The sequence below is a fragment of the Rutilus rutilus genome (assembly GCF_951802725.1).
Source record: "Rutilus rutilus genome assembly, chromosome: 3".
NCBI lineage: Eukaryota > Metazoa > Chordata > Actinopteri > Cypriniformes > Leuciscidae > Rutilus > Rutilus rutilus.
Window position 1 is genome coordinate 22,227,778 of NC_140211.1, and position 27,636 is coordinate 22,255,413.

The 27,636-nt window shown below is 37.6% G+C and overlaps 1 protein-coding gene across 2 annotated transcripts in view; it reads left to right on the forward strand.

The window, feature by feature from the left end:
- Positions 1–27,636, forward strand: part of mettl15 (methyltransferase 15, mitochondrial 12S rRNA N4-cytidine) — a 75,514-nt gene that overhangs the window by 39,084 nt on the left and 8,794 nt on the right. For both annotated transcript variants that reach the window (XM_084406042.1, XM_084406043.1), the window contains exons 3-5: positions 7,985–8,121; positions 20,056–20,247; positions 23,315–23,493. In XM_084406042.1, the coding sequence (XP_084262168.1) occupies positions 7,985–8,121; positions 20,056–20,247; positions 23,315–23,493 (508 nt within the window). The remainder of the gene's footprint in view (positions 1–7,984; positions 8,122–20,055; positions 20,248–23,314; positions 23,494–27,636) is intronic.

The window sequence follows — 27,636 nt, forward strand, 5'->3', positions numbered from 1 at the left end:
TTCCGTGGATACGAGCGAAAGTGAGCCTGCAGTCTATTTGCGCATAGCGAGTGCAGTCAGGGCGGCAAATGAATGGCAATCCACTGTCTCTTCAATTAAATCAGTTTGCTAGCAGCAAAAATCCACCTTATGCGACGGACATACAGTAAACCCAAGTGTCGTTTACTCAGCTGCACATAATGGCACCAAACGTTTGTGATGACATAAAAAAAGATGAACGCAAGTGCACCAGGGTTCGATAGAATCAAGTTGATTTCTGCTACAATACTGACTCACCATAAATTGGAGCTTTGGTCCTTAAATGGTTGACTACACACTGGTGGGGAAATCTCAAGTAGTTATGAAATCAATTATTTTGCATATATACAGTATATGTATATGCTACTTTTTGTTAAGTTTTATTTTTTATTTTAATTTATCTTATTATTTTGTTTTATTATTTGTGTATATGGTATATTTAGTTTTTATTTAATCATTTATGTATAAAAGTGTATTCTTTTTAGTGCTGTCAATCGATTAAAAAAATTAACTTGATTAATCACACATTTTTTTCTGTGATTAATTGCAATTAAAAACACTTTGTATAGGTTTATATTAGTTTATATATTTTATAATGTCTTAATTTCACAGTTAATCTCCAAATTAATGTAGAGACAACATAAAGACAGTATATTTTAAATACTTGTTTTAATGGCATCTTTTTATGAATTAAGGTCAGAATCACTGATACTATTACAGATACTGATGTCTGGATAAAAATGATCCTCCCCCCATTTCTAAACATTAATTATAGCCATTCAACATTACAGTGTACTTGAAAGCTATCAATGTAGGCGCAAATACTAGTAAATTGACAAATGCAAACCTTAGTAAATCACCTTGCATGATTCATTTATATACTCTCCTCTCATAGATTTAGCATCTGAAGTGGAAACTCCTTAAAATGCATTTACAACAAGGTCGGACGCAAAAATAACCCTGTTCACGCCTTTTCAGTGCTAATTTATCACTGCGTCGCTTTAGTAAATCCTGACAGTAGTTTTTTAACAGCAAAAGAGGATTTGTGCTGCTGCAAACTATTAGTAAATCTGGCCCTTATTGATTTTCATTGTATGAAAAAATAAATAAAAACATTCGTCAGAATATCATCTTTTGTGTTCCACAGAAGAAATAAATTCATACAGGTTTGGATGGAATGACATGAGGGTCGGACACATTTTTGTGTGGACTATTCTTTTAAAGAGTTGTTAGTGATTTCACGTTACTGATTTACATTGAAGACTTAAAGGGTTAGTTCACCCCAAAAAAATACATTTGTTCATCTTCAGAACACAGATGAAGATATTTTGAATGAAATCGGAGAGATTTCTGTCCCTCCATTGACAGCCCACGCAACTACCACTTTGATGCTTCAAAAAGTTCATAAAGAGATCGTAAAACTAATCTATATGAATTGAGTGATAGTTGCTTAGACTGCCAATGAAGGGACAAAAATCTCTCAGACTTTTTAAAAACTATAATGTTTTTCCCCCTTTGGGTTTGGAACGAAAAGAGGGTGAGTAAATGATGACAGAATTAAAATGTTTGACTGACCTTAACCCTTTTAAGGCACAGCAGTAAACATGAAATGGCTTGTTTCAATGCGAAGGGTGGAAAATGACTGAAATGCCCATTCTAAATGCACTATTACAGTAAGGTAACTTATTTTATCTTACTCTTTCAGGAAGAAATCATCTGATCACTGAAAATCTCGGAAGAGTTTAATGCCTCTAAAAAAGAAAGAAAAATGGTGAGGACATAGCATTGTTTTAGAAATAATAATAATAATAATAAAATATTGTAAGCCTAAAAGAAGAAAAGCTTTATTATTATTATTATTTAGCATCTTTATATTGTCAGATCTGCTTCTGTGTCTTTTGCTCTGTGGGACTTTTATGTTGTAGTTTCTCTGTGTCTAGTTTCTGTGTTCTTTCCTGTGTCCTTGTTAAGCTCGTTTAGCCCTCTGTTTAAATAGCCCTTGTTTTCTCTGGTTCTCTGTCGGTCATTGTTTGATGTCATGCAGGTGTATCCAGTTCCCCGTGTTTTCTTTGTTTATCTCAGTGTTATTTTGTTCCTGACTTATGTTATGATTGTTTATTTTCATTAAAATCTTCCTGCATTTTGATCGCTCATCTCTGCCTACCGTCTTTGATTCCCCCGTCCCGTGACAGAATGACCGACCCATAATGGATCCAGCAGGGAGAATTACGCATCTCCATCTAGGAGATCGCTGCATTGAGGATTATGCTCTGGATTTTTTGGGCAAGGAATGCCTGATGATATTCTTTCGGGGAGAGCTGTCTGAACTGCTCAGCTCACTGTGCAGCAAGTTTGGGACCTTAACTGGACACTCGAGTATTACATCTTGCACTGCAGTTGAGCGGCTCTGCACGAGTCATGGCTGGCATGGCTGCCTAGGCTTCCAGCTGTCATGGCCGCCAATCAGAGTTCCCGGTAGCCATGATCGTTGCCGATGAAGGGAGGCCTTCCCAGAGCCTCCGGCCCAGAGTCCTTCCCTGAGTCCGCTGCTGGCCCGGAGCCCGCTGCTGGCCCGGAGGCCTTCCCAGAGCCCGCTGCCTTCCCTGAGCCCGCTGCTGGCCCGGAGGCCTTCCCAGAGCCCGCTGCTTTCCCAGAGCCCGCTGCCGGCCCGGAGCCCACTGCCGGCCCGGAGGCCTGCCCGGAGCCCGCTGCCTTCCCAGAGCCCGCTGCCGGCCCGGAGGCATTGCCTGAGCCACCCAAGCTCCTTCCCCTGCCAGCACCGAACAGCAAAAACGATGTTGCTATATTGGTCTGCTTTGGATCTTTAAACAAACAGCGCAATGTCTTATTCATATTTCATATTACCTGGGATTGGAGAACATATTTGAAAATGTACGAAAATTTAAATGCTAAAAAATAAATAAAGTTTCATATTCATTATTACTGTAGTTTGATTGCTCTGTTTTTCCAAGATAATCACAGAAATAGGCATGATGAAGTGTTGTAATGATTATCTATTGAACTCATTAGATGCCAGATAATACTGAAGTGGGACTAAATGCAGTCAAAAGCCTCAGGAGCCCTTTCAGCAAAGGCCAACCTAACACAGGGTTTCTGTTTTGTTTTGAATTTTTTCTTTATCTACATGTTTTCATGCTCTCTGTGTATCTACCTCTCACTGGTATTGAATGGCACACCAGGCGTACTAAAGCTGGTTGTTGTGACTCATCGTGTCGTCTTGTTCTCCCTCCCCTTTAGCTTTGCCTGTTTTTCAGACGGGAGAGGGAGACGCAGCCCCTCCACCATTGATGACCTCCTGTTCTGCTCATGCACGCTCGCACCTCTCCACCAACGTCACTATCGATCCGCATGCTTCTGTCTCCTTCTCTCTAAGCCGATTGCCCCCAAAAAGCCCCATCTCTGTACTGATGTTTCAGGGTGGAGGTGGTCCATTTTAACCAACTGGAGCTTTCTTCCTGCTTCTTTTGGTAAACCAAAAGAACGAGCAGGTCTAATACACAGACACGAGACCTCTGAAATTTTTGTTTTTACAGTTGAAATAAAATGTGGCAAGTCCACTATAATATTATGGTATGCTAGAGCCACACAAGAGCATATGTTGTTGTTGTTCCTGTCAGTATCAAAAGGGGGCAGTTGAATTTGAGGGCTGAAAGTGAGTCATCAGCTGAGGAATAATGATTTAGCTCTAAAACACAGGAAGAAATTGAATCAGAGAAAACAGAGTGATGCCTGTGTGCCAGGAAATAATTTTTTATATCCCTGGGGAAAGTGCTTCTAAACCATTACATGATTTAAAAATGTCTCATTCACTCTTTCAGCTATTTGTCAAATGTTTCAGCTATTTGTTAAATTTAAGTGTCTGCATAAAATAATCAAAACCGCTTTTATTTAATAATGTAAAATTGGACATTGAATCAGCTAAAGTTGCTGTCATTAAACTGGATTTATTAATTACAATTGCAACAATTTCCTCATGCAGTCCTTTCTTTAATCCAGTTTTCTTACAGTATCTAATTCTTTCCGAACCATAAGTTAATTTGTGGCTTTTCGTGACAGAAGAGCATGAGTGATGAAGATTTTTGTGGTTGCTATGGACACATAGAGCGAAAGCCTGATAGTGCATCATTATTTAAAGGCTCTGACCTCATGTACTTGAGGGTATTGTGCACAAAAAGTATTGATCTGCAGCTATTTCATTTGTAAATGATAAAACTATAAAAAGAAAATGGAAAACAAAATAAATGTGGAAAAGCAGTGGAATATAAAATAGATAAAACTTGAAAATGAAAAAGGGACTGACTCACATACGAACTCAGGCGCTATCACAGGTGTCTCTCCCATGAGGTGATCAGAAACCAAAATTCTCGTTCTTAGCATGAGATTAAATAGAAAATCGTGCCTTGTGACATTCTGATGCCAGGCCCTTCCTCTTTCTCTCCCCGATATATTTTCCCAGCTAGTACTAATGACACGTATCCATTAGAAGCTACTAATTACTCTGTATTTGTGGTGTGCTGCCCAGCAGTGGAGTAGAACTGTAGGCCTATGGCGTCTGCCTTAGAGCATGTTGTCTCTGTCTCACAAGTTAATCAGTGTGCAGTGGAATGAAGGAAGAACAAAAAGAACCCACATGCTGTAATACAAACACTTCCTGTTTTTGCCAGCAAGGAAGCAAATGTAGTTTTAGATTTCTGATGGAATTCACAGTGTTTCTAATGTTTCATATTTAGCTGTATATGAGTTTAATTATGCATAAGAATATTTTACCAAAACATTTTTTCTGAAGAAACTGCTTTTTGCATTACAAACAAACCAGCAATGACCAGGAGCTGTCAGTATATGAATACGACTAATATGCTATATCCCAAGTCTTCTCGAGCCATACAACAGTTTTGTGTCTAGAATAGACTGGAATTTTGTTGTAGAATGAAAATCTTGCCTTGAAAATCTTACTTGATAGCTCTGGTCAACATTTACTTTCATTTTGTGGCCAGACAATTTATGAAATACCTGAAGGTGCATAAATGATGACAATTTTCATTCTTGGTTGAGCTATGTCTTTAATAAATCTCAAAAATCCAAATGACATTTAATGTATAAATTATAAATGTATAAAATATTGTAAAATATATATATATATATATATATATATATATATATATATATCTTTAAGAAATCTGAATTTTATATAAAATGCTTTTTATATTTATATATATTTATATATATATATATATATATACATACATACATACATACATACAGATATATATATATATATATATATATATATATATATATATATATATATATATATATAATGAATTGAATTCATCAAACTTACATTTTTTTAATGTTTGCAAAAACAGGGCACTATGAAATGTAATTTTTTTTTTGTTTTAATACAAATTTATTATCAAAATATGTGGTAATGAAATGAAGGCTAATCTTTTAAAATGTAATCAAACGAAAATGAAACAGTTCCTTTTATTTTTTAGCAAAGTGTTCCACAACAGGTTTACTGTTAAAATTTAAGGAAGAAAAAATGTGTAATTATTGGAAGCAAAATGTGTGATTAATAATACTTTTATTATTACTACTATTATTATTACTGTGAGAAGTACATTCCTCCGTACAATAGTAATATATTTCTGTTATAATTTCATTATGTTAAAGAGAACTTTTAGTTTATCTAAAAGTGTCTTGTGTACATATAATATGATGATGATAGTTTTGTCAAACTAAATGGTAAAATGCTGGTTAAGTGACTCTCAGAGCAGCTCTGGGCTGGGTTTCCCGAAACCTCCTTAACGCTACGTCGTTCTTAAGTTACGCCTTAAGCTGTACCTTATCGTTAATACGTGTTTTCCGAAACGTTCTTAGTTAAGTATACCTTCTGTAAGTCATACGTTCGGAAGGTTGGTCTGGACCACTCTTAGCTTTACCTTATCACTGTTGCAGGTCTATACGAATATAATTCTGAAGTTTTAATACACCCAGACAGTGTTCAATTAGGCTAATTCAAGTGTTTTCATGCAAAGAATAAAATTGTCATTACATTATTGTTGTTAGATTTTTAATTATATTATTATAGCCTACAAAATTATTAATTTAATTAAAGAGCGCTTTTAAAGGACAGTGAAAGCATAGGCTACTGTCAGTTAAGTCCTATTCGGACGCTAATATTGTTTCTCATGGGCTTTTAAAGGTATTTAAAAAATTGACAGGGGTAAGTCGGTGATTTTAGTGCCGTCCGAATCCATAATATCAGTGTTTTTTTCTCAACCAACCCGAGTAAAAATCCCTGGCCAAATTAGTACCTAGGGCCTACTGTTTTTTGACAAACAGGTCGTGTGGTAATTTAATTGCCATCTGAATCCACATCTCTGAGTTTACAAGAAGAGATTCAAAATCCACTGTTTAAATCCTTTTTGATCACTGCCGAGCACCGTACGTTAGATGTACACTTTTATTACTGAAATGCTGGAAAGTATTTACAAGAACAATATTTCATTGCAGCTCCACCTCAGCGAACAAAAATGGGAAAGCGAAGAAAGCACGTAAAAATTTGAAATGGTTATTATGGCAGCAATATATGATACAATTTAAAAATATGTAGGCTAGGCTATTATAGGCTATTATAATTTGGATAATTTTTTTTATAATATCCCATTAGTCCTAATAAATGCAATTTCAACTATTTCTGAAGTGCTTCTTTTATAAAGAACACCGCTTTCTCACATAAACAGCCCCTGCACGAGAGAATAATTGATTCTCGAGCCATCGATATCAACCAATTCAGCACCATCACCACGGACAGCACCGGGTAACGTCGCACGTAAGAAGGTATATCTTAAGCAGCTTCCTAAGGTATGGTTCAGGGAACACGCCTAGAAATGGTATACCTTCAGTTAAGTTATACCTTAAGAGTCTTCGTAGCGCGCTAAGAGACAACGTTATCGGGAAACCCAGCCCTGGAGATTAAGTTCATGTTCTCATATAGTGAGAATGCAGACGCTAAAAACGCCACGAGCATCTCGTGCTTGAGTATGTGAACAGATCAAACTGCTTGCCTGCAGCATCCATTCACACAGAGACGTGCAGAACATGCAGACTTCATATTTAAATAGTAGTCTTTTGGGCTTTAATTTTTTATGTAATATGTTTAAGTGTACAGTCCTACTTTTGATATATTCTTCCCAAATTGGCCAAATTCTGTGACATTACATGTTATACTGTAAATTTTTATGACTGAATTCGGCGATTCCGTACATGTTTTCTGCATTGTGGGAACCATAGGGCCCAACGTTTATTTTGCGGACCCTCTGGCTATGGGGCATGGACCCCACTCTAAGAACCCCTACTCTAGGCTTCTCAGACCAGTAACCAGGATTCACCTCAAAGTGAAAGAATGGTAAACAAAATGGTGGAAAACCAACGTTCTGACCCCAAAAGATTCTTCTTCACACAAGTTTTGAGTTAAAGATGTGAATGAATCAGTCATTTTGGTGAGATTATCAGGCATTTTAATGACAACATTTTTGTATCAGTGCTATTATGGATGGATTCGTACTGTTTAGGGTATGACGTGTGGGTGGATGGCTCTGGGAAATGGACCCGAGGTGTAGCTGCTACTGTGGCTCTAAGAAACCACTGAGACGCTTTCAACAAGAGAGATGATGACTCATGCATTGACTTTTGAGTGAGAACACAGGATAGTGTCTCTAGTGTGAATGTGCGTGTTTGTAGGGAAGAAAAAGAGGTAGAATGCGCAAATGTGTTTCCTCTTTGAAAAGTAGCGACAAACTTAATGGACAGTGGCATCATACTTAGAGCAAAATCAATGTTTGGTTGAACATTAAGTAGCTTTGTTCAAGCCGAAAGTAGTTTTCATCATGAATAAAATATTTTACTTTTCTCTTTCTGGTCTGTTTTTGTATTTCAACAGGTTGTCCTGGACTTGACCTTTGGGGCCGGAGGTCACTCGAAGGCCATCCTGCTGTCGGTTCCTGATGTAATGGTGGTGGCGGCAGATCGTGACCCCACAGCTTTCCAAATGGCTCAGCATTTAGCTGAAGAATACCCGTGAGTTTACTCTTTAATCAAATTTGGACACCGTGCAGCGGCTAAACTGCCAGAGGAACTCGACATGTGTCTTAATACCTGCTTGTGACCTGCTCTGTCCCTGTTGCAATCAAGTGGGTGGCGGTCACGGGGCTCTCTGGTTTTTATTTGTGTGTGTGAGAGAGAGATCCTCCAGTGCAGATAAAGAATCCCCGCTCTCACCCACGCTCAGTCGAAAGGCCCCAGCGTCTCATTTGTCAATGGGGCCTGAGGCTTCAGTGACAGGGAGAGACGCTGCCACCCACGCAGGTTCCCCTGTTTCCTGCGTGAGAGAGTGTAGGATGACGAGAGAGAGAGAGGGAGAAATAGAGCTAGTGTTTAATAAAAGAGAACCAGAGGAAAAAGCATGAGGGCTTTGCGGGTGTGTGGTGTGTGCGCGTGTGCATGAGGCAGCACTGAAGTAAGCTCCAAATGAGATGTTCCTGACTCTGCAGCGTGGGTAGAGATACCTCTTTACGTGGATTCTGGGGAAACCTGTCTCAGAGGGACCGCTGCTACAGAAACCAACGCAGGAGAGAGGAATAAGAGATGGAGAGAGAGAGAGAGAGAGAGAGAGAGAGAGAATCAGTACAAGTTATTCTGTCAGCAGCTATATACTCCACCAATGAGGCCTTTGACTCCCACTCATGATGAGAGGCTGGAGAAGCTGAAGAAATCATGCAATTAGCCAATATTATTGGATGGCTGTGTAAGAGGAGCAGGCAGCCCACGCAATCATCTTTCTCTCTCTGCTCCTCTTCTTTCCTCTCCTCTCCTCTATTCTCGTCTTGTCTTCTCTCCTTTCTCCTTCTCTTGTTTCTTCTCCTGTCTCCTTACTTCTAACCTCTTGTCTCACTTTGTATCCTCTCATTTCTCATTCTCATTCTACTTTTCTTCTCTCCTTTCCTCTCTTTTCATTTCATTTCATCTTCTCGGATCTCTTCTCCTCTCGACTCTTCGTCTCACTTCGCATTGTGTCTATTCTCTTGTCATCTCCTCTCTTCTTTTCTTCTTTTCTCCTTTTCTCTCATATCTCACCTTACTTTTTCTGATTCTCCTCTTGCTTATTTTTCTCCTTTCCTTTTTTCTCTTTTCATCTGTTTGCTTTTCTGAGTTCTTATTAGAGGATTGAAATGGCAAGGTGTTAAGACATTGGCATCTGTTCCCTTAAACAGTCTTAATCAGACACAGAATTACAGTAATGCTCCAAGGCAAACACGTCATTGATGATTTCAATACCTTCTGTTGCCTCAGTACCTCCTTGTCACTTTAACACTTACTAAGTAAATAAATTAATAACATCAAGATATTTTTTACTTTTGTCAGAATACAGGCCTTCTGTCGTCTTATCATCATGTTTCAGCTCACATGAGCGAGACACGTTACAGTGTCACAAACATGTGATATGCTTGACATTTGTCTTTAAGACTTGATGAACGCATTTACTTTAGGATTGCCACTTTTCCTTTGGATTCTGATGGTAGAAACTGAAAGAAAAAAGGATTTACAAATGTTAAAGTGTTAGTTCACTCAAAAATGAAAATTCTGTCAGTAATTACCTACCCTCATGTTGTTCCAACCCCATAAGACTTTCGTTCATCTTAACACAATAGTGAGCCTACGTTCTGATGTACAACCCAGAAGCACTGCACTGTTACACTATGTGAACTCACTCAGAGGCCCACACAGAAGAAAATGAATAGTTGAATAAAGTCGTTATTTTTTTGTTATTTTTTTCGCACAAAAAGTATTGTTGTCGCTTGATAAACTTAAGATTGAGCCACTGTAGTCACTTGGACTATTTTAACGATGTCTTTACTAACTTTTCTGTACTGTCATATATCAATTACGTAGCAGCCTATGAAGGAGTGAGCCAGCTCTCAGATTTCATCAAAAATATCTTAATTTGTGTTCCGAAGATGAACGAAAGTCTTACGGGGTTGGAACAACATGAGGTTGAGTAATTACTGACAGAATTTTCATTTTTGGGTGAACTAACCCTTTAACTTTGTCTGGCAATAATTTACAGCATCTGTTAGTGCTTAAACAAGCTATTTGATTTATTATGTTTGCCATGTTTGCTAATAAAGACTTTCTCTGGGTGACTACCCATTGAAGAAACAGTTTCCCACTTCACTACATACTAAAAAAGAGAGAGAGCATTTAGTAAAAGAGAGGAGAAATGCCATTGTTTTTCTATCGCATTAGAGGACACATAATCGTATTTTTTCATTTCGGATTTCTTGTTGTAAAAATGTCTTGTTAAAATTTCTTGATGAAATCTTTTGAGGCCAATCCCTGGTGGCCTTGATCAATTTACCAAACCAAACTCACACATTGTACATGATAGGTTTTAGACCTTGACTCTCTGTGTGTTTGTATGACTGACTGCATTTTTTCCCCTGTACATTTCCATCTTTGCTCCCCTGCTGAATGCAGTCGATCAACATCTTGCCTTGAACCTCAGTGACGTAGATACAGGAGTCAGGCAGCTTGGTGCTGTGGAATATGTCAGGCTTGATTTGTTTGAATATGTCAGGTCACAGTGGACTCTTTCTCTCTCTTTCTTTACTACTATCGACTTAGCTTAAAAAAAGTTTTATTGGTTATGCTTTAATCTCCAAAAGATGGTCTCTGTTTTTAGCCAAATGTGCTACTTTTATGCTATGTGTCTAAGCACATCCTCATCACATATTCTGTCACATCCACATTCTGCGCATATCACTAATCTGTCAGTGTCCTCTTGTGCCATATGTTCAAGAAAAGGGTCAATCTGAACATGACATTATGGACTCACACGTATCGCAAGGTCACAGGTCAGGCTTCATTGTCCCAGGGGGAAATTGTTGCTATTTGATCATAAGTTAAGTTGAGCAAGTTTCTGCATCCATCCACTTTTCCTCATCCATACAGAGTCACTGTTTAGTGGACAGATTGATCTGAAAATACCAATACTTGAGATCTTGACATTTCCATTGAGTGTCGATCCTCACCTAACAGAAAGTTTGATTTTTATTATGTATATATCTTGAAAAAATGTGTATCCAAGAATTCTTGGATAAAGAGAGGTGATAAAAGGAAAAGGAACTATTTCTCCCTCCACTTCTTTTAACATAGAACACAACAATCACAGACAGTCGGAAAAAAATCAAGAGTAAAAGTAGCAGGATTATGTGACCTTTGCTAGAAGTTTAGCTAAATAGCAGTCTTGCTTAAAAAGTAAAAGTTCATAAATAATCCAGCGTTTTTGTATTACTGTTAATAAACGACAAACAAAAGAGAAATGATACTAAACTTTTAAAAAACTTTTTTACATAATTTTGCATATTTGTATTTTTATTTTACATGAGTATTTTATTTGTTACAATGGAATAATTATAATTTAATGTAAAATAATTACCTATTTTACCAACATAAATAAAACATTTTGGTGCTTTTACGACTTGTCTTCATGTTGCATTGAAAAGAAAGTGGTATTGTACATCTTTGTTATAAAGCTCACTGGCTTTGTCATTGGTCTACGTCATACTACGTCATGGGGAATTTCAGGCTGTTCAGCATCATTGTCCGTCATTTACAGCTAGTTCTGGGATGAAATGGTAGGCAAGTGTTTATCAGTAGCCTGTGCGTAATTTTAAAGTCCCTTTCATGTTGACTCTCATGTTTGCACAGAAACAGACAGTTTACCTGTCCTACTTAAATAACAGAGCCTTGAGAGTCTGAGTGTCCCTGAAACTAGTATATAATTAGATGGTTTCGTCAGATCATTTTTCATTAAATAATTTTATAGTCTGAAGTTAAAGGAACTGAGGCCATCTCTATTGTTATGAAACAGAGTGTGCCAGTTAACTTACATTTTTTGCTTTACCCTTTTAAGTTTAGATGATGTCAGTATTGTGGGTTGCTAAACTATAAATAGATCGGTTTCTTAGCAATTATGAAGCCATACTTGGAGCACGCTCACTCGCTCAGACGCTCACACATATCTACACACCCATGAAGCATGTCTTTTTTTAATAATATAAGATCTTACATAAGGCATTGCTACCTCTGATGCTCTGTTTTAACCACATAAAGACATTAATAATTTAAAATTGTTATGTAAGTGTTTTGCATATTCTCAATTCATTCTGTGGGTTGCAGAGCCACAGAGAAGCTTAGGAAACCCCCACAGTGCTTTAGGAGGCAAAAGAGACGGGAGTAAGAGTGCTGAATAACAGAAGACAGAGAGAAAGAGAGAGGATTACTGTATGTAGGCAGGGGTAATGAATGTGCTTTTGTAAAAAAATGGTACTGTAATTTGATAAAAGACACTTAATGTTCATTAAATAATTACATTTATTAAATATGGCTGTAAGCAGCAATCCAAGCACAAGTAGAGAAAAATACTATAATTGACCTGTTGTCTGTTTAACAAGTTTGGACTTAGACATTTTACTAACTATAAGTAACTTTACAACTTTATGTCAACTAACTCTCATTACAGTATAAGTTGACTGTTAGGTTAAGGTTAGGATTAGTAGAATTAGTTGATGTAAAGTATTCGCAAAGTAACTTCAAGTCTATGAGTAATGTAGCATCAAAATAAAGTGTTAGCAGATATTAAGCAGACTGTCTACTAATACTCTAATGAATGGTAGTTGACATGTAGATGCAAAGATAATTGGTAGAATGTCTAAAGTGAAATAAAGTGTCACCAAAAAGATGTAGGACAGTTAGCTATTGTGTTTCATATCGATTCAACTATTCAATTATGGGCATTTCTGACCTTGTGAACTTCAATTCAGTTTCAATTTACAAGCTTTCGATTAAATTCCGTTGTAGATTCAGTTAGATTCGATATTGATTCATTTAGTGTATTCATTAATATAGTGCATATTTTTAGTAAAATGTCCCTTGCTAGAATTTTTCTTTTTTTTCTAGCTAATTATCAAGCTATGGACATGGAATGGCATTTCTGAGGTAAATGTAATGTTACGTGACATTGTTTACAAGCTGTTTTATTGTCTTTCCATGGTTGAAAGACTGATTGAGCGATTACATGACACGATATATTTAGCTAAGTTATACTGTATCTTGTATGTTGTAATTCATATTTGTATTGATTAAAAATCATGGTTTAGGGCAAATATAAAAGTATAAATCTATATATAAGGGTTTTGAAATATGACAGCACAGTACAGAGTTTCCAAGATAGTTTAATATGATCTTTATGTTACAAAAATAAAAAAGTTGTCTTTTCTTTTAGTAAAATCTGTTAGTTGTAATAATAGTCAGCCCCTGTGATATAAAATTGCCTCAAGTTGAAGAAACTCCCTTATATCTGTGAAACAATATATGATCATATATTTTGATGACTTTAGATACATGGACTTAAGAGGTCTCTAGATACATGTCACATTTTTTTCAGAAAAAAGTGGGCTCTGTGATTTACGGTCTCTGATGCCTAAACTGTTTTATGGCACAAGTGCAATGAAGCAGAAAAACTGAAGAAACACATTATGGTTTGCTTCACCTAATAAAAATGATTTGCCTCACCTTTTAATAAGCAATTAAACAATCAATAAACAGTGCTTCCAATGAGTAATGTAGATAGTTTTCATGTTTTATAACAACGTCCCACAATCATTTTAAACTCGACTGATGTGTGCATATTGGTCATATTACCATGACTTCAAACATGGATCATCTAATCAGATTTTACAGCTAGAATGGGGTTCTGCGTTATAATGACTTTACCTCAGTGAAGGGGTTCACAATGCTGTCAATGCATAAGACTTTAACTCTGCCAACTTTTTATAACTATATGTTGAAAATGATTCTTTCAAACCTAGTATAGGGTGGGTTTTCCCCATCTTCAGCACCTGTGGTTTGTCACCCATTAGGTTTGAACCTTATTCTCGTGCAGTACTTGACAAATCATCCACCAAGAAGCGTTTGGCTCTTCCACACCTAATGACACTCTGAGATTGCACCTCCCACTCAGGCTAGGTTGCTAGGCATTATTGTCATATTGTCATGCACAAAGATATATCTCCTTCAGTTCGGCAAAGTTTCTCTCCTTTGCACCATCAGCTGTTTATATGGAAGCAAGGCCCAAATATGAAACTTTAGCCTGTTGTACTTCCCTATTGCACTATATTTGATGAAATAATTTAAAAGGATTTGTAATAATTTGTGGTCAAAAATTGCATTTTCAAATGTGTTATTTCTGTTTTCATAAAAAGTAGAAAAACTCATGGTGACTGGAATGCTGGTGATCTGGGAGATGGCTGATAGGTGATTGTTCACTCGAGCCATTGACATGCTGACAAGTGACATAAGTGTGTGTGTGTGAGAGAGAGAGAGAGAGAGAGAGAGAGAGAGAGAGAGAGAAAACGGGCTCTCCAGTTGTCAACACATCAGATCATTTATCTGTCATTTCATTCAATAACGTTTGACATCATTCCTGCTGATGTGTCATTAACAACACCGGCCAATGCAGTCTGTCTCACAACAATCTGTTATCAAGGTTATTAATTCCAGTGGTTATCAATTCCAATGTCCGATATTTAACCAATATTTAAAAACATGCATATAAAAAAAATTTGCCCTGAAGAAGCTACATAACAGATATTTACATTTCAAACAGTGATGCTTGAGGAGACAAAAAGCATGTAAACTTTAAAACAAAATCATTTGTGAAAATTCTATTATTTTATATGGAATAAGTGTGAATATCAAGTAAATATGTTTCATCAGGGCAGTACATGATGAACTTCTTGCAGACTCTGGAGGGGGTATGAACAAATATATATATATAATATATATACAAATATATATATATATTAACAAACAATTTAAACGCTCTAAATCAAGATGATCAAAAATGATGCTGCCCAGTTTTGTAGTGTTATCTGATTAGGATTAACTCATAGATTACCTTGCATCAGTTGTTCTGTGTCATGTTATGTGGCATTATTATTTTGCCTTTATTTATTGCACTTTGTGTGATTATGTTTGAGTTGTATAGTAATTTTTGTAAGATATTTTGTTTTGTTCCATTTTGTCAAGATATGTAACTTTTCTTGCTGTTGGATTTAGTTGTGTAGCGTAGGGAAAAGGTTGGCATTTGAAGATGGGGGATAGAGAAGGGGCCGAGGGACTCAATTTAATCAGCGTTTTTGCTCAGTTATTGATCAGGCAGTGTCAAGCCATGTTGTTGCATTTTCACTCTGCAAGTGAAATGAACAACAAAAATGAAATATTGTTTATCGACTTTACCTTTTTTTTTTTTTTGCTTTTGAAAAGTAGATATTGTATAGAGTAATTATAAAGCGTCTAATAAAGTACAGTGTACATGGCAGCAGCAAATAAAGTATAATAGTCCACAAAATATTGTGATCTTTAATAAGAAATAAGAATCTTTCATCAAACCCAAACCGAACATGCATAAGCCCTCTCAAGATACAACAGTGGAAATCTTGAGTATATTGTGAAAATTCTGTAATGAAAATCTTGCTTGCAGAAGCACTGCTACTGGTCTATGTATTCAGACAATAAATTTTGTTGCTCAAAATTAATATCTGAGAACCGTTTTGTATATTTCACATCACAATCTTGCTGTGCCGAAGCCTAATTAGCTTGAGTGGCCACTCAGAATGGTTGTACTTAATGCTCAGGATCATATTGCCTGTGGTTTCAGGCTGTTGTTCGATGTGGTAAATCTGCTTTGGTACCAATATAGACGCCTGAACTTCATCTACATATTAGGAAGACCACTTAACAATGAAAAACGACTGCAGTGAAGTCTGGCTCCTGTGAGGCCCTAAATTGACTGCGTATTGACACGGGAAGCAACAGCAGAGGCAGCGTTCTGTCTGTCACAACCTCTCTCTTTCTCCCTCCGAACTCACCGATCCATGGACCGGGAGGGAGGACGGGGTCTTACCGCTCTAGCGGAGTCTATGTGTTTGTGTGGGTGGGCAAGAGAATGCCTCACTATAGATTTTCCAGCAAATTAATGAAGGTACTGAGCTAACGAGGAGGAGGGAAGGAGCGAGAGCGAGAAAGAGATAGAAAGCCCCTTCACAGAGAACTGAGGGAAGCCCTTGCAGCGGGGGCGAGAGCTGAGCAGCTCCCTCACCCTTGATCTTTCAGCTGGCCGTGGGTGTGTGGACGCAGGCACCCCAGAGTCCTATGGGTAAAGCCTTCAGCCGGCCGCATGAGTGGGTTAAGAAGACCTTTGATGACCTCTGAGGTGGAGGAGGTGATTTTTCTCCCCCTTCCTCCGCACTTTTTTTGTTCATCTGTAGAGATTTTAGTATGAGTCAGGGAGGGGAATCCGCGTGTTTAGCATGACTGCAAAGCCAACGCGGTCAAATTAACCACCTCTGCCTCTGCATGGGACCCCTAGTGTTCTCTATCTCATTTGCTTCTCTGCTGTCTGATTTATAGTTGCCTACCTGGGCTGTTCTCTGCACACAGGCTGTCTAAAGGTCACATGAAAAATGGATGGCTCTTCGGTGCTGGGGAAGGAACTCAGGAGGAGATGCAGGGAGAAAGAGAGTCAGGAGGGACTGAGATGATGCCTGAATGCTTATGTGTTAGGTTTCAGCTTCATCTTGATCTTTTTAAACTGTATTCATTTATTTGTAGCTATGTGTGTGCGTGTGCGTGTGTGTGTGGTCTGAGACGAGACTGTGCCTGTGTTACTCATAACTGTGAAGTCCCTTCAGATAAAGCAAAGAAAGTGAATTAAAGCAATAGTGAAAAAAAAACCCGCCCACGATTCCATCTGAATGACTGAGGATTAAAGAGGCATCGTCAATACTCACGTCAAACCAACACCTCCACTTCAAGTCAAATGAAACGTCACGCGCACATGCTCTAACATTCATACTCCCCTACAAATGCGTGCGTCGATGGTCACAGTAATTGTGTAGCCTTCGCATGCATGCGTTTTTGTACACGTTACCTTGTATTTTCATTGGTTTGTGTGTGTGTCTGTTTTTCAATTTAAAGTTTTTTTTTACTGTTTTTCAAGTTTAAGCTGCGACAGTGCTTTCTCTCAACTCTCATCTTCTGGTCTCTAAGGTGATAAATAAATGATATTTTGTTACCTTCCCTGTGGGACACATATTATTTGGTCTATCTCTCTTTCCCTCCCTGTACAGCTTATGAGCTGCAGTAGTCTTTGGACACCCACTAAGAACTTAGTGCCTAGGTAACCAGCCTTACAGAGGCAGAACACCTGCCACAGTTTATTCAGCTCTGTAAAATGTGAATCTCGTTTCTGTGTGGAAACTATATATAAAAGCAGAAATTACCATGTACAAAGAAGATTATAACATTATATTGCGGTCCTATACAACTTTAAATTAGAAAAATGAAAATGAATTCACATTTTACTCATAATGTTTACGCATAAGAAAATATACAAAAATATATGATGGATATCACTTCTGATCGGTTTTGTTTCATGAAATTTGCCCATTATAAAATGTTAAAACAAATAGCGGCATATATTAATTATATCTATCAGGTATGTAATGAAGACAAAATTATAACATTTAAGAATTTATACGTAGAAAATTATAGGAATCATACAACATTTCTGTTTAATATTGGTTGCCTTTGTAAGTCAGAATCCTAAAAGAATATACTTTGAATTTTGTATGTTCAGTAATATATGATAACGTGTTTTTTTTTAAAACATTTTTTAATTAAATTTTTTCAAAGTTTTGTTTGCTGCAAAGTTGCAAAATTTGTACCATACACCATATCTGGGTTATTAGCGTTTAGTATTTATTATTAGTATTTGTTATTAGTATTATTATCATTCATTAGCTTTTACTTCTTTTTAGTTGTCATTTTAATTTTACTTTCAGTAATTTTGTTCTTTTGTCATTTTTATTACATTTTATTTTTTAAATATTTCTATTTAGCTTTATTTTTTTGTTGTTGTTTAGTTTAGTAATTTTTAGTACTTCAACTTCAACTTTTTTTAATTTCAGTTAGTTGCCAAGGCAACATTTTAATTTTTCAAATATTTTAATCTAATGTTTGATTAGTGTAAATTGTTCTTCGTAGATTTATTTCAGTTATTTAAAAAAAAAAATGTAATAGTTTTAGTTTCAGTTACCATATATCAACACCAGACACGAACAGAACACTCGATAAAAGCAAATAGAACCCATTAAAATCAGTGATGCTGTCTACAGTGGATACGGCGTGACAGAAAGCGGCACGGCAAATTCCCGACAGTAAATCGATGCCTCGTTTTATTTCTGCTGTTGCGCCGTGGTTTAGACATGGTGTAAGACCCATGGTTTATCTCCAATACTAATCACTTGTGGTAGATTTTTCTAGTCTAATCCTATACCCTAGTGCGTCTACAGTCGACGTCGGCTGGGAGCTAATCCTATACTCTAACGCGTCTACACATCAACGTCGGCTGAGTGGTCTAATCCTATACTCTAACTTGTTCCCCTAACTAACTTGCTCCCCTAACTAGTTTGCGTCCCTAACTGAATTGCTGCGCAGCAATAATACACAGACAGACTTCAGCAAATGTCCTTTAAATGCTTTAATCACGGCCGGGAGAGTTTCCAGAGCAGTTCTCGGACAATCTCCCCCAAGAAGAAGAAGGCCGGAGGATCTCAGACAAATTTCAGAGAGAATCCCACCAGTAAACACGAATACAACAGTTTTTATAGAATAGGGGTATGGCGAAAATGACATGATACATTACATAATTTCCCTACAATTTGATTGGTTCTTCATAGACAAGCCCTCTTGTTACTTCAATATCAAGGTTTCAAGTTTAGACATCTGTCTAGTTTAATTTCCCATATTTGTTATTTTTACAGTTTTCACCAAAGGGGAAACATACATCTAAAATTCAAAAGCTTATGAATGTTGTTCCTGCAAAAAAACCCCAAATGTTAGTTACAATTCATTAAAAAATCCATCACACACTCAAGCATTTGCGGTACGCCACTGAGTTGGTATTCAACAGTTTGGCACAATGTGAAGTTATGAAGAGGAATCAGAACAGATATTGTTATTCTAAACACCAGAAGCTGTTTTTCTATTTTGTAACTAATGATAAGAGTCAGATATGGAGAAAGTTCACCAAAGGTTTTGTTGTTTCTGGCTTCCAGCATTATAAATGAATGGCTTATGTTTATTTTTAACAATGCCTCTGATCAGGCCCCATGTTAGTCTGACCTTAACAGTTTTTGAGGCACATATCAGTGTCACAATGAATGCAGGCTTTGCAAACAATGTTACTGAAAGATGCAGCACCACAAATTATGTCAGATCTGACAGCAAACACAACCCATAAGCACTGTTACTCATTTCACATGAAGTGAACACTTCACACTGTAAGTCTTGAAGGTACTTAAGCAATCATTAAAGAAATTTTAGAAATTTTAGAAATAATTAAAGAAATCAGAATGTTTAGCAGACAGAGAGAGAGTGAAAAATGATCATGGAGAACTAAATTATGACTGTTCTTGTGTTGGAAACCTTGAGTAACTTTATAACTAGACCTCAAGAAAGAAAAAAAATACACTACCTTTCAAAAATTTGGGATGCATTAAATTGACAAAATTGACAGCAAAGGCCTTTATAATGTTACAAAAGATTTCTATTTAAAAATAAATGCTGAACTTTCAATATATATATAAAGCAGCATAGCTGTTTTCAACATTGCTAAAAATAAGAAATGTTTGTTGAGCACCAAATTAGAATGATATTAGAATGATTTCTGAAGGATCATGTGACAGACACTGAAGACTGGAGTAAAATGTATTAATACATACACATTTATACATATATACATATATACATATATATGCATAAGAGCGTATGAAAAGCACAGTTGTGACTCCTTGTCGTCTTCATCTTATACTTTCTACTTCTGTTAAGGGGCCAGGTGAAGCCAGTACTTGGAAGGTTCAGTGAGCTGAATAACCTGCTCCCAACTTTGGGATTGGGTCCAGGAGGTGTGGATGCTGCTCTTCTGGATGCTGGTTGCTCTTCCATGCAGATGGATTCAGCAGAAAGGGGCTTCTCCCTCAGCAAGGATGGACCGCTAGATATGAGGATGGACAGAGACAGGTTCGACTACTACCTTGGCTTACTTCTTTATAAGGACTCATTGTCACTGTTGTTTCAAGAATCATTTATGCTATTAGTAATGCCTGATTCACTCTCGATATACACTGATGGTCAGAGTTATTATTCTTGGCTCACACGCTTATTGATTACATCTACAGAGTCTCCATGCTTCTCTATTATAGCTATTCAAAACTGATTCTGAACAGGTGTAAGGCATAACCTAATAACAGCTTAATATAATGAAAAGATGACTAAGCACTGCAGAGCCTGGTGATTCAGAGACTGAGCTTTGTGGAACACATGGAATGTTAGCTTTAAGATTGTAGGTGAATGAACAGAACTAATTTAGGTAGCGAGAAGTACCCCCAAAGATCAGGTATTTCTTTGGACATCTTCAATCCTGGGGCATTTAAATGAAGCCAATTTAGGTGGCTAGCCAGATATGTTTCTGTTTAGTTTGGTGAAAATGGCTCCATGAAAGTGGCTTGTTGTTCATCACCATAGTAACTTACACTCAATGTCTAACCTGCTCCGAGGCAGGTTATGACCTGGGTAAAAGATCTCAAACCAAAATTAGATCAGCTGTGAGCAAAGTGACACATTTCTGATGCAATAGTCACTCCCCTAGTTTCTCTAAAGATCACTAAAAGATTTTAAAGAAAAAAATCGTCTGGCTTTCAGTAATGATTATTTATAATTGTTTTGTGATTTATATACTATTTATATACTTATTATACCCTTAATCCAATACACGTGAGCAATTTTAGTTTAACAATTATTAAAGGGATAGTTCACCCAAAAATGAACATTTTGTCATTAATTACTCACCCTCGTCATTCCAAACTCGTAAGACTTTCGTTCATCTTCGGAACACAAAACTTTTTGATGAAATCGGAGAGATTTCTGTCCCTTCATTGACCGCTACGCAACTACCAATTTGACGCTTTAAAAAGTTCATAAAAAGATTGTAAACTAATGAACATATGAATTGAGTGGTTTAGTCCAAATTTTCTGAAAAGACTCGATCACTGATGAACAGATTAAATTTAGCTTTTATTAATAAACATTCATCAACTCACCAACACAAGAACAAATGAGGTTCATTCTCATGTGTTACGCAGAATAATTGGCAAGTCTATACAACTATAGACTTGCCAATTATTTTTAAACAAATAATACTCTTGTATTATAATCTGTGGTATGGCACTATTTAGACTTGGGAACCACATGCCAACAGTTTGATCTGCTATCTTTAATAAAACCTTCCCTTTAATAAAAAAAGAGTTGTGTTTCATATCCCTGTCTCTGGAGCACCACCAACAGAATACACGTTTTTGGATGTCTTCCTTATCTGACACATGCAGTTCATGTCAAGGAGTCTTTTGATGGATGATTCAGCTGCAGGCGCCATCTTCTAGTCAGACGTGGGAATTCATCCAGCTTGCGACTCTCACACGGTGCATTATGGGTATTCTCTAGTCGCTTAGCGTACATCGGTTGTACACTCGTTATTGCGGTGCATTGTTGGATTGAATGAGTGCACTCGATAACATTCACTATGGTTTTGGACACCACTACAAATTGCTGTCCCCTCAAATAGTGCCCTATTTAAGGATATTGGGGGCGATTTCAGACACAGCCCTAGAGTTGTTTTATCATCGACAGCATCTATTACACCTCACATGCAAACCTGTTTCCCTCTGATTTGAAGAAGAGTGAGAAACCTTCCTCTCTTATTAGGAAGTTTTGTCAAAGTTTTTACTGTGATAATGAGGTGGAAATCCCACCCACTGTAACTGACTCTGAACTTTTTTTTCTGGGGGCGAGATGAAATGGTTGAAAAAAGAGAGACACCCAAAGGAAAAAGAGAAAGGGCAAGAAATAGTGCAGGTCATTCCAGGTCCTGCCCATGGTATCTGAATACACATTATTTACGTGAGAATTAAACTTTACGACAGCATGACGCTGTCAGACGAATCTAGCTGGCCTTCAAGAAGAACATAGCATACCTTGCATTAATCAGCATGTCTCCCGGTTTGAGTTACTCATTCTGTGCTTTTAGTTGTGCCCACATGAATGACAAACTAAAACATTCAAGGATAATGTGAGATCCGGAACGACGTTGATTCCAAAAGAAAGGTTATGATAAAAAGTTCATCATGCATCTCTCGGTCTGTTGCATGCCTTTTATGGATAAAGTTGACTCCAAGTGACTAATGACTGAAACTGCTTTTGCCCATGCTCACTTTCCAGTGTCAGTGAGAGTACACAACAAAAAAAAATATATATATTTTGAAGTTGTAAATAAAACTAAGATTTATTTGAGTATGCTTTATAAGAAAATACTATATCAGAATTTCCACATTTAAATTCATTGTGTTACTTGTCAGATCAATTTCTGGGTGAAAATTGATTGAAAGTCAATTTTACACAATTTTGTTTTTGTGTACCTAAGAGCTCAGTCTTTCTTTGTTTCCCTCACAATCAGTACAGAGACAAAGAGATGTGTCATTCAGAATCCAAAGTATCAAACCCAAATCTCAGGAAATAATTACATAAGTGCAAATATGATGACTTGAACATCTGAGTCAAGATGTTTAGGGACTATATGAATTACTGTGAGTATATGAATCACAGTACAATGTGTAATATGTGCAAGTATGCTGAACAGCTGCTGACTGAAACTGACTAGATGAAATATTAAGTTTTATTCGTATTAGTAAACTGATATATGTGGTTATGTAGGTGTGTAACTATGTCTCATTTACCCTGGTTTCTTTGTTCTTCCCCGAGTGTGCACACATATTTTCCTAAAGAAAGCAAAAGCGAATGCATAATTCAGATCATGATTTGATATTTTTATATTTGTCGCTAACCGCTTCTCCCTCCTGTTCTCTCTCATGTACACACACGCTCTCTCTCTTTTTATAGATCTCAAGCCCACATCTCCCAGAGTGGGAAGGGTGGGAGGGGTTTTCACTGGTGTCTTAGAGCTGTCAGGCTTGGCTTCTGTCAGCCAGGAACTTGTGACGTCAAGCTGCTTAATTGGGCTCCTCTTTGTGCGTAGGTACCCCGACATGCCCTGCGCTGCTGACGTGGTCAACGCCTTAGATCAACAGGCGCTTGCGTCCGTATTGGCCGCGTATGGGGAGGAGCGGCACACCAGGAAAATTGCGGCGGCCATCGCACAGGCACGCAGCGTCTACCCCATCGGCCGGACCCTGCAACTGGCCAGCATCGTAGCAGGTACCCCCCCTCATTAATTCCCTACACTAGAGGGAGGCTTGGAGAGAGAGCGATATTAATGCAAACTCTCCCTATGGGACCTATTTGTCCTGGAAAAAGAGAAGGGGAGAAAAGATGGCATTTTCTAATCCGAAATCTCTGCCGTTCTCCTTCCCCCCCACTCAGCTGCCTGTTTCTCACTGTCTGAGTATCCATCAGCAACACATGCCTTGTGATTGACAAGGCTCTTATTAATAAAAAACGAAGCGATTTAGGGAGCAGTAGGGAAAACCTGCAGGTGAGGTTCAATGCGTTTTTTAGCCCCTTTCCTTAATTCGTATTTAGACTCGTACTCCCATCCTCTCCTCCCCCAGACTCCCCCCTCCTTGTACCCTTTGATTTGTTTCTCACACTCACTCCCTCCCTTTTCGTGCCCTTCACTGCACCCCCACCAACACACTTCTCCAAACGCACGCGTCACACGCACCACATTGCGGCAGCTCGATGCTTTTTGATATTATATTTATCGTCTGCTTTTTTTTTTGCCGGCGCTGTTTCCATAGCCCGACGCTGGCGATGAGATAGATAGTCACTTCAGAAGATGACGGTAGCACGAGGCAAGCACATGCGTCATGCCGGGAGAACAGGTGTGACTAAGGGCAGTTGTTTGATCTTCTTTGAAGAGTAGAGCGAGTCAACAACAATGTTTATTCCAATCAATCTGGAAGCTTCTGACTCCCGAGGGTCCCTGGGGGTCAGCGGTGGGCTGCCGGCATTACCGTTGCCAAGGGAAGCAATTGATGGACCAGGAGGTGGGATGATATGTGTGCATTTGTATACGTGTGTATTTATCAGTGCTGATGATGGAGGAAAGGGAGGGGTTTAGACACCATAACAATGGGCATCATGGGAGTTCTCCCTGTTATGAGCTCTGTTTCCTTACGTGAGCAACCAAAGCACCACAATACCTCTCTGCCCTTGCTTTTGGAGGCGAGTTCCAGAACCTGTCTCCACCTTGGTTACGGTGTATCGTAATAGTCACCAGTCACAGTCCTTTTGATTAACACGTTTCCTTTCTTTAGCATAATTTCTTTCTTTGCTTTTTACACTGTAACAAAAGAAACAAAATAAAACAAATAAAATACCATTTTAGCCTTGCTACTTTTCTTTACTTTAATTGTTATTTGTTGTTTCTTAGTAATTATTTGTGAAATTCACTAGCAATTTCTAAGTGAAAATTGTTTCAAAGTAAATCCTAGACAATTTTTTTTTTTCAGTCTACATTAGTTACTGGTTGGAAGGGTTTATTCCATGTTAAAATGGGGAATCCGCTCTATTTAGTGAAACACATTAGAGAAGAGTCGAGGTCACGGCAGTGTAATATTCTCATCAGTATGAACCCAGCTGGCGTGACAGAAGATTATCCAGATTCCCTAAGGAAAGGGTCCCTCAATCCCAATGCTCAGATCAGCTTTCTACATATCAGACCACTTTGAATCATAATGAGCATCAGCACAAAACTGGCTTAGAGCCAGTAACTCGCACCCTCACTGACCCCAGAAAGCCACACCAACCCCTTTCATACACCTTGAAGCCATCTATCCAGCTTTACCATAAAACATTCAGACTCATTTGTAGCAGCTCACAGGTTTTGACAGCATGGTTAAACAGTTGTCTAAGCTGCTGGTCATGCTTTAATATCACTGTAAGAGACACTAATCAGCCCACTATTGATCACTTGTTGAGAAGCAGACTTGTTGGAGCACTGATGAAAATTGATCTTTTGTTTTCTCCCGAGTTTTCTGAGGCCTACATCACAGTTTTTGAATTAAGGCAGCCCTTAATGTTTATATTTGTGTTAGCTGGAGTTCGCTCCCCATGATGCTACTTTTGTAAAACAGGATATTTTTTTCTCTTTGCTTATTCATTTGTTTGTTTACTGGCTATTTTACACAAAATCTAGTTTTATTTCAACCTAAAGGAATAGTTTATCCTAAAATGAAATATATGTAATAATTTACTCAAACTCGATTGATTCCAAATCTGTAGGACTTTCTGTTTTCTGTGGAACACACACACACAAAAAATGCATTTTGAAAAATGTCTCAGTGTTTAGACCTCAAAATTAGACCCCACTGACATTCTTTGTATGGACAAAAAAAAAAGATTGCACTAAATATTTTCATTTGTGTTAACTTTGGAATGACATAAGGGGGAGTAAATGATCACAGAATTTTCATATTTGGCTGAACAAACCCTGTAGTATCTTTTGAGGACTGCTACCTCCTCAGAATGTGGATAATGCTTCCTGGTGTAGCTTAGCATTTAGCTATTCAATTAGTATTTAGCGGAATCTTTTTATTCAAAGCAGTCAATTGTTGTCTTTGATTAACTTGAGATTTAGTGTCTCATTCAATTTCAGACATATTTCTGGCATTGAGACTGCAAGATGAAAATACAAGGAACAATATCACGATGCGCCTCGATGTGTTGCAAGAAACTGTAAACAACAAAAACAATTGGCTGCACTGTTTGCCACAAATAAGTAATGGAAGATAACTAACTAGTTTCTGTCATAGGGACAAATACACTTCGGTTCAAAAATCTGAGAACACATTGAAGATCTGGGATTCAAAAAGTAATTTAAACCTGGATATAAACGCCATGTTTTAGGATTGTGACACTGACCATGTGTTCTTCCATAGAACCACAATTATGAAATGTGTGTTATTTTTTTCAATTCAACTTTTCACTCACATTGTTACACTGATAATTTAGTTTGATATAAAAAAGAATCCACTTGACTTTTGGACCTCACTGTATATTTTAAAGGAGCTGTATGTAAGAAATGTATTTCAATTAATCATAAAATGGCCCTGATATGTCACTAGACATTAAGAAATCATGTTCATTTCAAATACTTATATCACTGACAACAGTAGTCCGGCCAGGATATTGTCATTTAAAAAGTGAAGTTGCAGCCCTCAACTGATGTTGATGTTGTCATCTTGTTTTGGCCTGAAGCGCCACCCTCCACCTATCTACCAATCACGAAGTCAGTAGTGTTTCGGCATCGGGGTTGCCAGCTCTGCTCTAGTTACCACAGCTACGTAGCAGCCTACGTTCCTGCTGGATCCTTCAGCCTATCTGGCAACCTTGAGTCAGGGGGGAGGGGGAGGGGATACACCGCTCTACAGTAATTTGAAAGTGATTGCAGTACCAGTTTTGGCCACAATCTTACATACGGCTCCTTTAAATGAATGTGCTGCGTTGTCCGATTGACTTGAGAATTGGCATGCAGTGTCTTTGTCCAAGCTGCTCTTTGTCATGGTCCTATAGGTCTGTGCGAAGTTTGAAAGAAACGGCCACCGGGTGGCGCTATCAAATTTTAGACCCTATATATTACGCATCACATATATACAGTTTATAACATATCACACATACACACAATATTCATATCAAATATTAAATCTCCTCATTCTGAACGACTTTGCCTCTAGAACCACTGCGGTCAATCAAATAATTCGTTAAATATTTGAGATTATTTGAAAAATCTCCTCGTTGACATGCATCATCTAGAGACCCTCATGGCAAAAAGTTATCAAAAGAATTTTGATCTATTAAACCATTTAGCAGACATTATATTTATATTCATATTCATATTTATTTATATATGTGTGTGTGTATATATATATAAATAAATATATATAAATATATATATATAAAGGTATGTCTTGTATGGCCTAAACTATCAACTGATGAAGATGACAACTATCAAAGATGAAGGCTGTAATACTACTTTTGTCCACGAGGACCGACAGGATACAATTTTTTTTTAAATCTAATCTTTCTGTCAGTTTATAGCAGGGTTTCTCAAACTCGGTCCTGGAGGGCCACTGTCCTGCACAGTTTAGCTCCAACCCTGATCAAGCACACCTAGCTGTGAGTTTCTAGTGATCCTGAAGACATTGATTAGCTTGCTCAGGTGTGTTTGATCAGGGTTGGAGCTAAACTGTGCAGGACAGTGGCCCTCCAGGACTGAGTTTGAGAAACCCTGGTTTATAGGATTGACTGATAAATAAATGCTTAAAACCATTTTTTATTATGATGCACTGGTAACATAGGTTTACATAATAAGTTTACAAAGAAATATGTGAAATGTAT